This window comes from Pristiophorus japonicus, chromosome 1, assembly GCF_044704955.1.
Source record: "Pristiophorus japonicus isolate sPriJap1 chromosome 1, sPriJap1.hap1, whole genome shotgun sequence".
Classification (NCBI taxonomy): Eukaryota; Metazoa; Chordata; class Chondrichthyes; family Pristiophoridae; genus Pristiophorus; species Pristiophorus japonicus.
This window is the reverse complement of record NC_091977.1, coordinates 269,532,832-269,548,256: the sequence shown is the minus strand read 5'-3', so window position 1 is coordinate 269,548,256 and position 15,425 is coordinate 269,532,832. Positions and strand designations below refer to the sequence as shown.

At 44.8% G+C, this 15,425-nt stretch overlaps 1 protein-coding gene across 2 annotated transcripts in view; it reads left to right on the top strand.

Annotated features, from left to right (window-relative positions):
• Nucleotides 1–15,425, top strand: part of ric1 (RIC1 homolog, RAB6A GEF complex partner 1) — a 266,797-nt gene that overhangs the window by 217,691 nt on the left and 33,681 nt on the right. For both annotated transcript variants that reach the window (XM_070888453.1, XM_070888452.1), the window contains one exon: nucleotides 14,483–14,641. In XM_070888453.1, coding sequence (XP_070744554.1) covers nucleotides 14,483–14,641 — 159 coding nt within the window. The remainder of the gene's footprint in view (nucleotides 1–14,482; nucleotides 14,642–15,425) is intronic.

Genomic DNA, 15,425 nt, shown 5'->3' with positions numbered 1-15,425 from the left:
CTCCTCTATATATTCATCTGTGTACAGCAATGATATTTGTGAAGATGGCAGGTTTATGTTATTTTAGGCCTATGTACACCTTATCGGCATTTGTTATTGAAACAAATTATGCAAGTTTCTTGTGTGGCAATCTGTTGATGCATCCTATTTATATTGGCGTGGGTGGGGGAGCGTTTTGTAAACTAGATCCATTAAACTTGGGTATAAATGAGTTAGTAGCAAATCTCAAGGCATTCTTCAAAGAATATCTATTTGGGGAATTCCAGCAACCACCGCCATTTATTTGAGTTTTCTTGTTTTATGACAACTCGTGCTCATTTCGATTTTCAAGCTTTTAGCACATTTAGTACTCTTCCATTGAAATGGTAGTCTTCAGTCTGTACTTTCAGACACAGCAGCTCTGATTGCCGATATGGCAGCTGTCCTTGTCTACAGAGATTGAGAGAGAGGTTGAGAGAGCTGTCTGGAGGTAATGCATTTTCTATGTTGGCCCGTTACTATTGTTAGATACCAGCACAGTAGTTTACAAAAAACTAAAAGAATAAAAGTTGATCTTGGAATCCTGCTATACGAGGTAAGATTGAGATTCTGGAGTGAATTGCAGTGCGAGCTACTCCACTTGGAGATTGATTAGGGCAAATTCCAGCTGTCTGTTCCAATACTAAATTACTCACCATTTAAATTTAAAAACTTGGTGATATAGGAAGCGTTTAAGGTTGGTGTCAACATGTCTGTCTGTCTTAAATATCGGCCACTCAGTAAAGTCATCGCAAGAATCCTCCTCAACTGGCTGAAGAGCTCCTCCCAGAATCACAATGCGGATTCCATCCACTAAGGGGTACAACAGACATGATCTTCACCGCGCGACAAGTATAAGAGAAATGCAGGGAACAGCACCAACCCTTGTACATAGCCTTCTTTGACCTCACAAAGGCCTTTGACATTGTCAACCGCGAGGGACTATGGAGCGTCCTCCTCCGTTTCAGCTGCCCCCAAAAGTTTGTCACCATCCCCCGCCTGCTCCATGACGACAAGCAAGCTGTGATCCTGACCAGCGGATCCACCACAAACCCAATCCACGTCCGGACCGGGGTCAAGCAAGGCTGTGTCATCGTGCCATCGCTCTTCTCGATCTTCCTTGCTGCAATGCACCATTTCACTCTCCACAAACTCCCCGCTGGAGCTAAACTATAGAACTAATGGGAACCTGTTCAAACTTCGTCACCTCCAGACTGTCGAAGGTTGTCCCATCCTCTGTCATCGAACTACAGTACACAGACGACGCTTTTGTCTGCGCGCATTCAGAGGGTGACCTCAAGCCATCGTCTACATCTTCACCGAGGCGTACGAAAGCATGAGCATTACACTAAACATCTGTAAGATAAAGGTCCTCCACCAACCTGACCCCACCACACAGCATGGCCCCTCAATCATCAAAATCCACGGCGTGGCCTTGGACAACGTGAACCATTTTCCATACCTCAGGAGCCTACTATCAGTAAGGGCAGACATCGACGACAAAGTCCAACACCAGTGCAACCTTTGGTTGCCCGAGGAAGAGAGTGTTTGAAGACCAGGATCTCAAATCTGGCACCAAGCTTATGGTTTACAGGGCAGTAGTGATACCTGCCCTCATCTAGAGACTTGGACCATATACAGTAGAAATCTCTAAGACGCCGCTGAACCTGGTTCAGCAGCATCTTAAAAGTTTCAAACTGACCAATTCCTTCTTTGAGACTTGCGTGTGTTGGCTGTGGCTCAGTGGATAGCATGATTGGAGTGTGGGCAAGTACAGCGGGAGCGGTGATGTCAGGGCGAAGAAGTGGCGAGAGATTGTGGAGCAACGTGATCGGGGTCCAGAAGAGGCGAGGGCCCAGGGGCAGCACGGGCCAGCCCACACCGCAATATGAGTGCGCACTAGGTCCCTGCAGCAGAGCTGGTCTCTGGTCGTCTTGGTTAATCCTTGCCACTGGACCAAGACCTAGCTGTCAAACCCGTGTGGTGGCTGGCGTGCAACGGCCATCACACATTAAAAAAATCCACGCAAAGACATCTTCCACCCTTCAATATGTAGTTCAGGACCTGGAATATTAGGTCCTTCATTGAAACACCAGTGAATTCATCCTTTTTTGGTGGAAGCAAGTCATCCTCGATACGAGGGACCGCCTATGATACAGTAGACACCTCAAAGCGCTGGAGAAGTAAAACCAGCACTGCCTTCGCAAGATCCTGCAAATCCCCTGGGAGGATAGACGCACCAACGTCAGAGTTCTCACTCAGGCCAACATCCCCAGCATCGAAGCACTGATCACACTCGGCTAGCTCCATTGGGCGGACCGCCTCATCTACATGCCCGACACGAGACTTCCAAAGCAAGCGCTCTATTCGGAACTCCTACACGGCAAGCGAGCCCCAGGTAGGCAGAGGAAACGTTTCAAGGACACCCTCAAAGCCTCCTTTATAAAATGCAACATCCCCACCGGCACCTAGGAATCCCTGGCCCAAGACCCCCACCCCCCCCCCCCCCCCAAAGTGGAGGAAGAGCATCCAGGAGGGCGCTGAGCACCTCGAGTCTCGTCGCCGAGAGCATGCAGAAACCAAGTGCAGACAGCGGAAGGAGCGTGCGGCAAACCAGACTCCCCACCCACACTTTCCTTCCAACCACTGTCTGTCCCACCTGTGAGAGAGACTGTAATTCCTATATTGGGCTGTAGTCACCTCAGACCTCACTTTTAGAGAGGAAGCAAGTCTTCCTCGATTTCGAGGGACTGCCTATGATGTGTCCCTAATTACACTTTCTGCCACCAAAGTGGGTTACTTTCAATCTAAAAAATGAAACTAGTTTGTGGTGCAGCAGTTGCTGTTGTAAACATGTGACTGCACTGGGTGCACCATAGCTCAATGGCAGTGGTTTACTAAGAAGAACTGAGCCTTAAGTTAAGGCAATAATCTGCTTTGTGTACAGATTGAAATGAATTGAGTGGAAGGAGCATAGGGGAAACAATCGGGCAACATTCCTCATAAGGGAGAAAGGGATGAAGTAAGTAATAGACTCGTCAACCTAAAATTGGTAATAGATTTAACTTCTAAAGCCTATAATACATGAGAAAATCAATACTCAAAACCATGGATTAATTAAGGACAATGAGCACACATTTGTAAAAGACCAGTCGTGTCTGTTAATTTAATAGAATTCTGTGAAGAAATAATAGTGTATTGCTAAAGGGAACGCAGTGGATGTTGTGTACCTGTACTTGGATTTTCACTAGGTGCAGCATAGAAGGCTTGTTCTATTAAAAACAATGCACATGGTATGAGAGGTAATTTGGCAGCCTGGATGTTTAAAGGAAAGAAAACCAAATTGGTTAGTGGATGTTTTTTGGACTGGAGGGATGTAAATATTGGTATCTCCCAAGGGTCTGAGCTCTTCTCAATGTAGAGAAAGGATCTAGACTTGGGTATACGGGACACAATCAAAATTTGTAAACAAGACCAAGACCAAAACATGGAGTATGCTTAACTGAATAGTGATTTGCTATGTTAACAACAAAGCGCACCTTTAGTTGTGAGGAGAGAGTAGAGAAACTGGTGCACTTTTCATTGGAACAAACAAGATTAAGAGATCTGATGGAGGTGTTCAAAATTATGCAGCGTTTTGATGTAAATAGAGAAGACTATTTCCACTGGTGATTGAAGCGGCAACTAAAGAGCATAATTTAAGATAATCTCCAAATTTGAAAGGGAGAGTTCAAGAGAAATTTATTTATGCGGAGGGTCATTTGGACATGGAATTCCCGACCAGAAGCAGTGGTGGAAGCAAAATGCCTAATAGCTTTTAAAATAGAATTGCATAAATGTTTGTAAAAGGAAACGTTGGAGGTATGGAGAAAGGACAATGGAATGAGACTAAATGGATAACTCATGGAGGTGGTCAAGTACTAACTTCAATGATGTTTATAGCGTTTAGATACTTGCTGTGCTTTATAGCTTTTTCACTTAATGTTTTATGCTGCTCCCTCCACCACCTCCTCTCATAGCTTATTGATGTTGTATAGTGAGAAGCAGACACAGACCAGGCAGATCCTGGGTTCGAACCATGCTCTGGGGTGAGTTAGCTGATCTAACCCATCATCATAGGCAGTCCCTCGGAATCGAGGAAGACTTGCTTCCACTCCTGAAGTGAATTATTTGGTGGCTGAACAGTCCAATACGAGAACCACAGACTCTGCCACATGTAGGACAGATAGTCGTTGAGGGAAGGGGTAGGTGGGACTGGTTTGTCGCACACTCCTTCCGCTGCCTGCACTTGACTTCTGCATGCTCTCGACGTTGAGACTCGAGGTGCTCAGCGCCTTCTCGGATCCTCCACTTAGGGCGGTCTTGGGCCAGGGACTCCCAGGTGTCAGTGAGGATCTCGCACTTTATCAGGGAAGCTTTCAGGGTGACCTTGGCTCGTTTGCTGTGAAGGAGCTCCGAGTAGAGCACTTGCTTTGGGAGTCTCGTGTCTGGCATGCTAACTGTGGCCTGCCCAGCGGAGCTGATCGAATGTGGTCAGGGCTTCAATGCTGGGGATGTTAGCCTGAATGAGGACACTGATGTTGGTGCGCCTGTCCTCCCAGGGGATTTGTCGGATCTTGCGGAGACATCGTTGGTGAAATTTCTCCAGCAACTTGAGGTGTCTACTTTACATGGTCCATGTGTCTGAGCCATACAGGAGGGCATGTATTACTGCAGCCCTGTAGACCATGAGCTTGGCAGTTTTGAGGGCCTAGTCTTCAAACACACTTTTCCTCAGGCGGCCGAAGGCTGCACTGGTGGCGGTGTTGGAACTCTGCGTCAATGCCTGCTCTTGTTGATAGGAGGCTCCCGAGGTATGGGAAGTGGTCCACGTTGTCCAGGGCCGCACCGTGGATCTTGATGACTGGGGGACAGTGCTATGCGGTGAGGACAGGCTGGTGGAGGACCGTTGTCTTACGGATGATTAGCGTAAGGCCCATGCTTTCGTATGCCTCAGTAAATATGTCGACTATGTCCTGGAGTTTAGCCTCGATGTGCGCAGACGCAGGCGGCGTCCGCGTACTGTAGCTCGACGACAGAGGTTGGGGTGGTCTTTGACCTGGCCTGGAGATGGCACAGGTCGAACAGGTCCCCCCTGGTTCTGTAGTTTAGTTCCACTCCAGCGGGGAGCTTGTTGACTGTGAGGTGGAGCATGGCGGCGAGGAAGATTGAGAAGAGGGTTGGGGCGATGACGCAGCCCTGTTTGATCTCGGTCCGGACGTGGATTGGGTCTGTGATGGATCCGTTGGTAAGGATCACAGCTTGCATGTCGTCGTGGAGCAGGCGGGGGATGTTGATGAACTTCTTGGGGGCATCTGAAACAGAGGAGGACGCTCCATAGATCCTCGCGGTTGACAGTGTCAAAGGTCTTTGTAAGGTCGAAGAAGGCCATGTATAAGGCTGGCGCTGTTCCCTGCATTTTTCCTGCAGCTGTCGCTCTGCAAAAATCATGTCCGTTGTTTTATGCTGCTCCCTCCACCACCTCCCCTCATGGCTTATCGATATTGTATAGTGAGAAGCAGACGCAGACCAAGCAGATCCTGGGTTTGAACCATGCTCTGGGGTGAGTTAGCTGATCTAACCAGGCAATGATGGGGGCATTACAACTGGTCTTAGTGTCCCGGGTGAAATTGGAATAAACTGGCTATGGTTTCTGCTCCTGATCTCTATCCATCCCCTGCTGGAAAGTGCATGTATGGGGACATGGTAAATGAACCAGATTAGTCTTGACTACAATGCCCCCTGCAGTCGAATAGTTTGCTGATACTGTGAGGCTAGCGTGTGAATAATAGACATTTGGATATGGTTTTGAAGCCACCCATGGGACCATACCCCATTGAGAAGCCTGGGGAGGCGAGAATATTGTCAAGAAAAGAACAAATGTGATTTAAGTAGCTCATTGGTTAAATGCTCTGCCACATGTGGATTAAACTATTTCCAGCAAGAGGATCCAAAGTTTGATGTGGGGCTGGGTTAGTGGACTCGGATTGCCACGGCAGCCCAGGCTAGTAAACACCCATATCCGGTCAGCGCTGCTGAAATGGACTTTTTTGAGGGTCTGGTGAGAATCTGATTATGCTCATCTGAACTGCCTTGCTGATTGGATAGCCTGTCACTGCTCTCTCAGTTTACGATTTAAGAATGGCACGTGGACAGGTATGGGAGGGCTGACAATGCAATTGGATCTGAACCCCAGCCAGAGTCTGATTTTTCAGGAGATGAATGAGAAAAGAGGAGATTATTTGAAGAAAAGAAGTGTGGTTTAAACACATTCCTGCATGGAATTCCTGATAAGCTGTTGTTTTCTTTGCCTATTGAATCTTGTCTTAACAGGAATCAACTGTATATATGGATGTGGGAAATGGGGTGTCCCAGGAAGAGCCCCATCATAGTACTTGAAATGCAGTTTATAACATGGAAGTTATTTGTAAGATTTAGGGGAAGTCAGGAAGTCTTTTTAAAATAACACGAACTGTCTGTTAGAACAGGATGTTTGGCTCCATTTTTTTCACAACCAATGCACATTTTATCAATGAGCATCTGTTTCCCATTGCTCACGTCATCTTTTTGTATGTAGAATAATCAGATAGGATTCTTTGGGGCATGGTGTTCTTCACAGTGGTATCTGTAGAGATTAAAATGTGAGTTTATGGAATGCAGGCTCTCGACCCAGGATGGGGTATAGCGCCTTGGATTGTGCTCATGGTTTGCTGATGTGCTGATAGGGTTGAATGACGCAGGATGGGAGGAGGCTCGTGTAGAGCATAAACACCGGCATAGACCAGTTGGACTGATTAGCCTGTTTCTGTGCTGCAAATTCGATGTAATGTTCTACTGATTCCTATATTGGACACTCCATTGTGTTTGTATAGACAGACAACTGGGAGCAGGCCACATACCTATCCTGTCAGTCAGGGTGTGTAGTGTAGGAATCAAGAGAAGGATTGTTCTGAAAGTGTAGAAGTCAGCTATCTTTTTATATTGGGGTAGAGTTTACACTCTATGCAACCCAGCACAAATTGTGCTCAAATTTGCACGTTTCTGAAGTGAAGTTACTGTTCAATTAAGTGTCTAGTCCACTACCTATGCGTAACCTGATTTTAAATAACTCAAGGATTTTAAAAAGCTATAGGAACAGCAGGAGGCCATTTAACCCCTTGAGCCTGTTCCATCATGCAATGGCTGATCTGCGACTTAACTCCATATACCCGCCTTTGTCCCATATCTCGTAATACCTTTGGTTAGCAAAAGTCAGTTTTGGATTTAAAATTAACAATTGATGTGGCGTCAACTGCCATTTGCAGAAGAGTTCCAAACTTTCTACCACCCGTTGTGTGTAGAAGTGTTTCATAACTTCATGCCTGAAAGGCCTGGCTCTAAGTTTTAGACTATGCCCATTTGTCCTAGACTCATCAACCAGCAGAAATAGTCTCTCTGTATCTACCCTATTGCTTTCCCTTAATGGGCTCAAGTTTCGGACCCCCGCTAGAACGGCGCACATTGGAGAGGCCCGCCTAATTTGTAGAACAGAAATTGCGCCGAATACTTACCTCGCGATTCTCCGATATCTGTAGGCCCGTTTCCAGCTTGTCACGGCGCAGCAGGAGCTGCTGGGGGCGGAGCTACAGCCCTGCGTCAAAAACAGTACCGGCAGCTGCGCGCGTGGGTAGTAGCTCCTGGCCCTCCCAGCGCGTCCTGTCTCCGGGCGACGATCTATCCCAGGTCGAAGGGACGTCGCCCCTATCCCGGGCCGAGTGGCCTGACACCCCTTACATCGTCGGCGGCGGGGCTGCCTGGCATCGCGCTGGGAGTGGGCCCCGCCCAAAGTCCTCCATGGCGGCCCGGCTTCCACGTCGTCGTCAGGGCCCATTCAGCCTCACTCCCGTTCAGCCCTTCCCTCTTCTCTTTCCCCCCCCCCCCCCCCCCCCCCACCCCTCGCTGTCAGAAACACAGAGAGACACTGACAGAGACAGACGGAGTCCTGTCCCAGCACGCTGTTGGAGGGCTCCCGGTGCTGCAGTCGGTGAGTAGAAACTTCAATTTTTATTTATTGATTGATTTTTTATTATTTTTTTTTATTTTTCATTAATTTTTTTGATTGATTTTATTGAATTATTTATCATTTATTATTGATGGCTCTTTATTTGTAAAAGTGAAGTGTTTAATGTTTGTAAACTTCCCCCCCCCGCCCCCCCCCCATCTCTCATTCCCTACGCCTGAGTGCAGGCAAGGTTTTTCTGAACGTACTCCATTCTAAGTTGGTTTGAAGTAAGTTTTCGCTGCCTGAACTTGCAAAACAGGCGTAAGTGGCTGGTAACACCCCCTTTTGGAGAAAAAAAACTGTCTAAAACAAAACTATTCTAATTGACTAGAACTGGAGCAAACTAAATGCCGAGAATTGCAATTTCTAAGATCCTCCATTCTAAACTAGTTGCTCCAAAAAAATAGGAGCAACTCAGGCCGAAACTTGAGCCCAATATCTTGAAAACTTCAATCAAATCACCCCTCAACCTTCTAAATTCCAGGTAATACAACCCTAGTTTGTGTAATCTCTCCTCGTACTTTAACCCTCACGTCCACGTAGCATCCATCCTTCCAGAACTGCTCACAGTATTCCAGGTGTGGTTTAACCAGGGTTTTGTACAGCTGCAACATAACTTCTACCCCCTTGTATTCTAGTTCTCTAAAGATAAAGGTTAGCATTCCATTTGCCTTTTTGATTTATTTTTTGTATACAGAACCATTTACTAGTTACATTGGTGTACACGAGTCAGTTTATTAATAAATTAAGGTACCTATTATTGCCCTTGGCCTTTTTTTTAAAAAAGCAACTTAATTTGAAGAGCCTCCTCCAAAGGCAGCAAATGGGCGCAACCAACAGAAACTCGCCGTGTTCAGTAATTCAGTTGGAGGGTGCATTTTGTGGGGAGGGCTGGTTTCCAGCGGGGTGCTTTTTAAACCAGCATGGAAATTGAAGAAAGCGGTTTTGGTAATGAGGGAGAAAACAGAGTTCAGGGTTAATAAGGACTGCACCCCAAGCACTTGAAATTCCTCGATCTTTTGTGCTAGATTTGTCGATTTCAGGTGATCCACCTCATTGTGTATAGAATTTTAAAATTATTAATTTTAATGCTAAAATGGTAAAAATTTGTAAAGCTGCTGGTTTGATCAGTTCTCAGTCCTTTAGATTCACATTTGCCTTTGTTCCATACACATTCAGATGGCATTTGTGGTGTGTCACTTTTATTTAAATGTAAGAGATCTTTGTGAAAATAAAATATTTCGAGTAAAATGTAAACCATGCTGTTTACTTTAATCGGTGAGTGAGTGTTAATATTCTTCCATTCAGAACAATGCAAGCAAGACACAAGAAGAAAAAACGCATTTATGCTTGGGGTGTAGTCCTCATTAACCCCGAACTCTGCTTCCTCCTTCATTACCAAAACCACTTTATTCTACTTCCAGTATTGCTTGCCTCCACTCTTCTCTCTTCCTCCTGTAAAATCATAGGTTGTGCCTTCATCAATGTTTCTGTGAAGCTGACCGGTCGCGCAGTGCTCTGCAGGTCCCACTCTGCAGGCCGCTTGCCGGCTTCACCGTGCAAAAAATGTGCATGTGCGGAAATGTGAATGGGCCGCACAGCTGGTACAAGGAGCCATGCACTGAAGGATAAATTAGAGGGAACATTGACCTTCACACCCCCAAGACTTGACTTCTCCAGTGCCTCATTGGTCTCCATTCTTCAATTGTTAACAAGGCCAGGCTCAGCACTTTGACTCTGTTTGAGATGCCAAAATTGCGGCTGCTGCTGGTGTAAAGCCAAGCCCAGATCCTCTCTTGTTTTTACCAACATTGATAGAAAAACTCCTGGAAGCAACCTAAATAAACTGCATTTGAGAGGCTGGATTTTGAGTCCATTGCCAACTATAAAGCCTAGTACATCTGCGTCGTTAGTTGAGAGGCCAGTCCTGCAGCATTGTAGTTCGAATGATCTGCACTTGGTGCCAAGATTGTGAGGAGATGAGTGAGAAGATAAATGATCTTGTACATGGGTTTAAAGGGTGAGCTGATCGGCAATTCATATGTTTGCCCAAGTTGGTTGCTGTTTTTTTATATATAGTTAAATTGTTACAAATCTCACCAATGTCCTTGTTAGGAAACTTTGGGCTCACATTTCGAAGCCCCCGCTAGAACGGCGCACATCGGAGAGGCCCGCCTAATTTGTAGAACAAATACTTACCTTGCGATTCTCCGATATCTGTAGGCCCATTTCCACCTTGGCGCGGCGCAGCAGGAGCTGCTAGGGGCGGAGCTACAGCCCTGCGCCAAAAACAGTGCCGGCAGCTGCGTGCGTGCGCAGTAGCTTCCGGCTCCCAGCGCATCCTGTCTCCAGGCGACAACTCTATCCCAGGCCGAAGGAACGTCGCCCCTATCCCGGGCCGAATGTGGCCTGACACATCTTACTTCGTCGGCGGTGGGGCCGCCCGCCCGGCCTCTCGCTGCGGCCGGGCTCCGCCCGAAGTCGTCCTGGAAGTCTGCGTCGGCGGGGCCTGGCCTCTCGCTAGGGGTGGGCCCCGCCCGAAGTCCTCCATGGCAGCCGTTCGCGGAGGCGAGGCCTGCCCACCCAGCCTCTCGCTGGGGCCGGGCCCCGTCCGAAGTCGTCCTGAGAGCCCAGCGTCAGCGGGGCCCGTTCAGTCTTCCTCCCTCCCTCCCCCGCCCCTTGTTCAGCCCCCCCCCATTCAGCCTCCCTCCTTCCTCCCTCCCTTCTCCCCCTCTGCACCCCCCCACCCGTCGCTGTCAGAGACAGAGACAGCGACACTGACAGAGGCAGAGAGAGAGAGACACTGTGGGGGCCCCGTCCCATCACTATGTTGGTGGGCTCCCGATGCTGCAGTCGGTGAGTAGAAACGTAATTTTTTATTTATTGATTTTTTAATTTAAAAAAAATTTTTTTTTTGATTTATTTATCACTTATTATTGATGGCTCTTTATTTGTAAAAGTGAAGTGTTTAATATTTGTAAACCCCACTGCCCCCCCCCCCCCCCAATCTCTCAGCCTGATTTATAAGTGTAGGCAAGGTTTTTCTGAGCATACAAAAATCTACATTTACTCCATTCTGAGTTAGTTTGGAGTAAGTTTTCGCTGCCTGAACTTGCAAAACAGGCGTAAGTGGCTGGACATGCACCCTTTTGACAAAAAAAAATCTGTTCTAAAATGGAACTGTTCTAATTGACTAGAACTGGAGCAAACTAAATACCAAGAATTGCAATTTCTAAGATGCTCCATTCTAAACTAGTTGTTCCAAAAAAATAGGAGCAACTCAGGCCGAAACTTGAGCCCTTTGTTTCTTCCCAGAAGTATTCTTCCCTTCTGATGGAGTCAATTCGGTTGTGATTTATACTGAAGTTACATGCGTTTATTTTACTGAACTTTAAAGAAATTGCAAATTGGACAGAGATAGTTGGGTGCAGATAATTTTGCATTAAATATATATACTAAGAATATGGGACACCAATTACTTCAGTCAGTTTTTGAATAAAGTGGTTTATTTCTGAAACTCTCGAGAATAAGTTATCACATTCTGTTAGTGAGCTGAATTTCAACATACATGGCTATTTTACTGTGCTTTTTATACTATTGCTGTGATAGAATGATAAGATACAAGTGCATGTAATTACACTTTTTTTAAGTATTTGGATGGTTAACATAAAATTAGTTTAAAGTTGTGTTGACAAGCTCTGGTAGTTCTTTAGTTTAAAAATAAAATACAATCAAACCCACTTCAATGAATAAGTGATTAAAGAATAACATTTAAGAGAATAACATCTCCATACACAATATATTTGACAATGAAATATGTCCCTGTTAAATGAATAATTTTTAATTGAATAAAATGTTTAAATGAATTGCAAAAGGCTTGATGTATTCATTTAAGCGTTACCCTATCTCGCTAAAGCCATTGGCCCAGAATTTGGTGAAAAAATAATGTGTGAATGACACACTGCGTTACTAATGTGCAAACTTGTGACGAGGAAGAGATGCTCCGTGAATAGCGTTGGCTTCACAAAAACGGCAACTCGCCCTTAATCTCCCCATGAGTTTCATGAAGTTGCTCCATTTGCATATTAATTGTCCACTAAACTCACCACACAAAGTTAAGATAAATATTTAATACAAAGGGAAAATACTACGGATGCTGGAACCTGAAATAAAAACAGAAAATGCTGGAAATCTCAGCGGGTCAGGTAGTATCTGTGGAGAGAAAAACAGTTAACATTTCAGGTCGATGACCCTTTGTCAGAATTAGTATTTAATAGCCTTTTTAATGACATAGTTGTTAATGACTGCCAATCAACCTCTCTGGCCCAGAAAGGGAACAATTTAGACTGCTCAGTCGCATTGTAAATTCTTGGAGATTTAAAAAAAATTAAATGTAAAAAAAAAAAAGTTTTTATTTTCCTTTGTCTCTTCTCTCCCAATCCAATTTTTCTTTCCCTCTCTTTATGTCTTTCAATACCTGATTTGGCATTGAATTCATCCTCCTCCTCAGTCCTTCCTTGGTTTATTTCTCAATCCTTTAATCTCATTGGTTAAAGAGATACACAGTTTGTCCCTTCGATCACCAAGGACCCGGATGCCCATTAATCAGCTCGCACTTCCAGCAACTTGCAGACAAGAGCTTAACAGATAACCAATTCAGTGAAGTTTTAGTCTTTTTTTCACCTCCAGGTACTAGTCCTTAAGCACTTTTGGCCATCAGTGTGATTGTTTAGGTGTGAAATCTGCCTCATTAGGTGCTCAAGCTTTGTGATGCTGATAATTTACCTGTGTTTTAGTGGCACACAAACCCTTTGGCACCAGCTGTGGCAGAACTAATAAAGAAGGTGCTTTCTCCTGCTGATGAGGTGAAAGTAATTACGATGCTGTATTCCAGTTTCCCAGACTGAAATCGCTAAATAGTTTAGTGTACTACAGCCTTTTTGTTAAAGATTAGTTGTGCTGCACTGTAATGTGTACATTGTGATGAAGCAAATGATATAAACACACTTTCAGTTATCCAAAACGACTGTGAGCACATTTACTTCACTGTGATTGCAATCACGTTTCCATTCCATTGATCCATTGTCAAACCTGATGCACCAGTTAAAACTGATAAAAAGAATAGCACGGTGAAGTGAACAAAATTACTTGGCAAACTTGGTTTCACAGTTTTCCTCTCTACCTGGTGTCTTGATTATTGTTGGATTCTCCGTTTTAAACGAAGGAGGGGAAAAAAGCAAATACATATTTTGCTACTTTTCCAATCTTGGCATGGTGAGTTCGGACGAAAAGTCATCGACTGTATACGTTAACTCTGCTTCTCTCGCCACAAATGCTGCCTGACCAGAGTATTTCCAGTATTTTTTGTTTTTATTTCAGATTTCCAGCATCTGCAGTGTTGGCATGGTGATGTCCGACATCATGGTTATGATAAAGAAAAGGTTCTTTTTGGGAGCAATTAACTTTTAAAGTGCTAACTATCTGTTGCAATTCTCAAAATGAATGTTTTTTTTGTTCGTGCCTAATATAGGCTAGCTTTATTTTGCTGAAATTTCTCAAATTTTAATTAAGACGTGGAACTATAGAACAAGCCAAAATAGTTCTCTGATTACATAAATTTTATTTTGAGGTAGAAATAATTTAGAGTGCAGCCCTCAAAAAATTGGGCATCATTCCTGATGTGTCGATTCCAGTGAAATGAGCTAGTGTTCTCCTGGGTAATCTATTAATAGACCTTTCACGACCACTGGACGTCTCAAAGTGCTTTTGAAATACTTCTGGAGCAATGTGGGAAACGCGGCAGCCAATTTGCACGCAGCAAGCTCGCACATAGCAATGTGATAACCAGATAATCTGGTTTTGTTATGTTGATTGAGGGATTGGCCAGGACACTGGGGATAACCCCCCCCCCTACTCATCTTCAAAATAGTGCCACGGGGTCTTTTATGACTACCTGAGAGAGCAGACGGGGTCTCGGTTTAACGTCTCATCCGAAAGACAGCACCTCTGACAGTGCAGCACTCCCTCAGCACTGCTCTGGAGTGGGACTTGAACCCACAACCTTTTGACTGAGGCAAGAGTGCTACCCACTGAGCCACAGCTGATATTCTAATCACAAGTACTGTAATGTTGAGCATTAGGAAAACTAATTGTCCAGCAGTATATTCGATTCAGGTCTCTTCATTGCAATACAAATCCAAAATGCCGTGCCAAAATTAAGATATTTGTTCTGGAAATCAGGTTTGCTGAATATGTCATATTCCTGGCTTCATTATAGAATCGGAGAAAGATTCTAAACATATGGCTTTACAGATAATTTGGAGTAAAATCGACTGAGATTGCGTTTGGTTGCATTTTCATACCACTGTTTCTTTCTCCTGGTAGAACATGGAGGTCCCTGCGGTTAGCAAACAGCACGCAACACTGCTTTTCAGCACAGCCCTGGAACAAGGAAAATGGGATCTTTGCCGTCACATGATCCGTTTCTTGAAAGCCATTGGTGCAGGAGAATTAGAGACTCCTCCACCCACTCCTACCACTCAGGTACTTGTGAAAACAGCTCATCTTTCAGTGCGCATTAATACATATTGTTAGGTTTTGGAAACGTAGAATGGAAAGAAGGGGGCCACAGAGAGTGGGGATAAATGGGTCATTTTCAGGTTGGCAAACTGTAACTGGTGGGGTGCTATAGAGATCAGTGCTGGGGCCTCAACTATTACAATCTATATTAATGATTTGGATGAAGGGACCGAGCGTAACGTAGCCAAATTTGCTGCTGATACAAAAATAGGTGTTATAAGGCAAGTTATAAGGAGGACGCAAAGAATCCACAAAGGGATATAGACAGGCTAAGGGAATGGGCAAAAATTTGGCAGATGGAGTATAATATGGAAAAATGTGAGGTTATTCAATTTGGCAGAAAAAATAGAAAGGCAAATTATTATTTAAAAGGGGAGAGATTATGCAATGCTGCGGTACAGAGGAATCCAAGAATCCTTGTACATGATACTCAAAAAGTTAGCATGCAGGTAATTAGGAAAGCAAATGGAATGTTGGTCTTTATTTCAAGGGTGTGGAGTATAAAAGTAAGGAAGTCCGGCTACAACTGTACAGGGTATTGGTGAGACCACACCTGGAGTACTGCGTACAGTATTGGTCTCTTTATTTAAGGAAGGATATACTTGCATTGGAGGCAGTTCAGTGAAGGTTTACGAGGTTGATTCCTGAGATGAAGCGGTTGTTGTATGAAGAAAGATTGAGCAGGTTGGGCCTATACTCATTGGAGTTTAGAAGAATGAGAGGTGATCTTATTGAAGCGTATAAGATT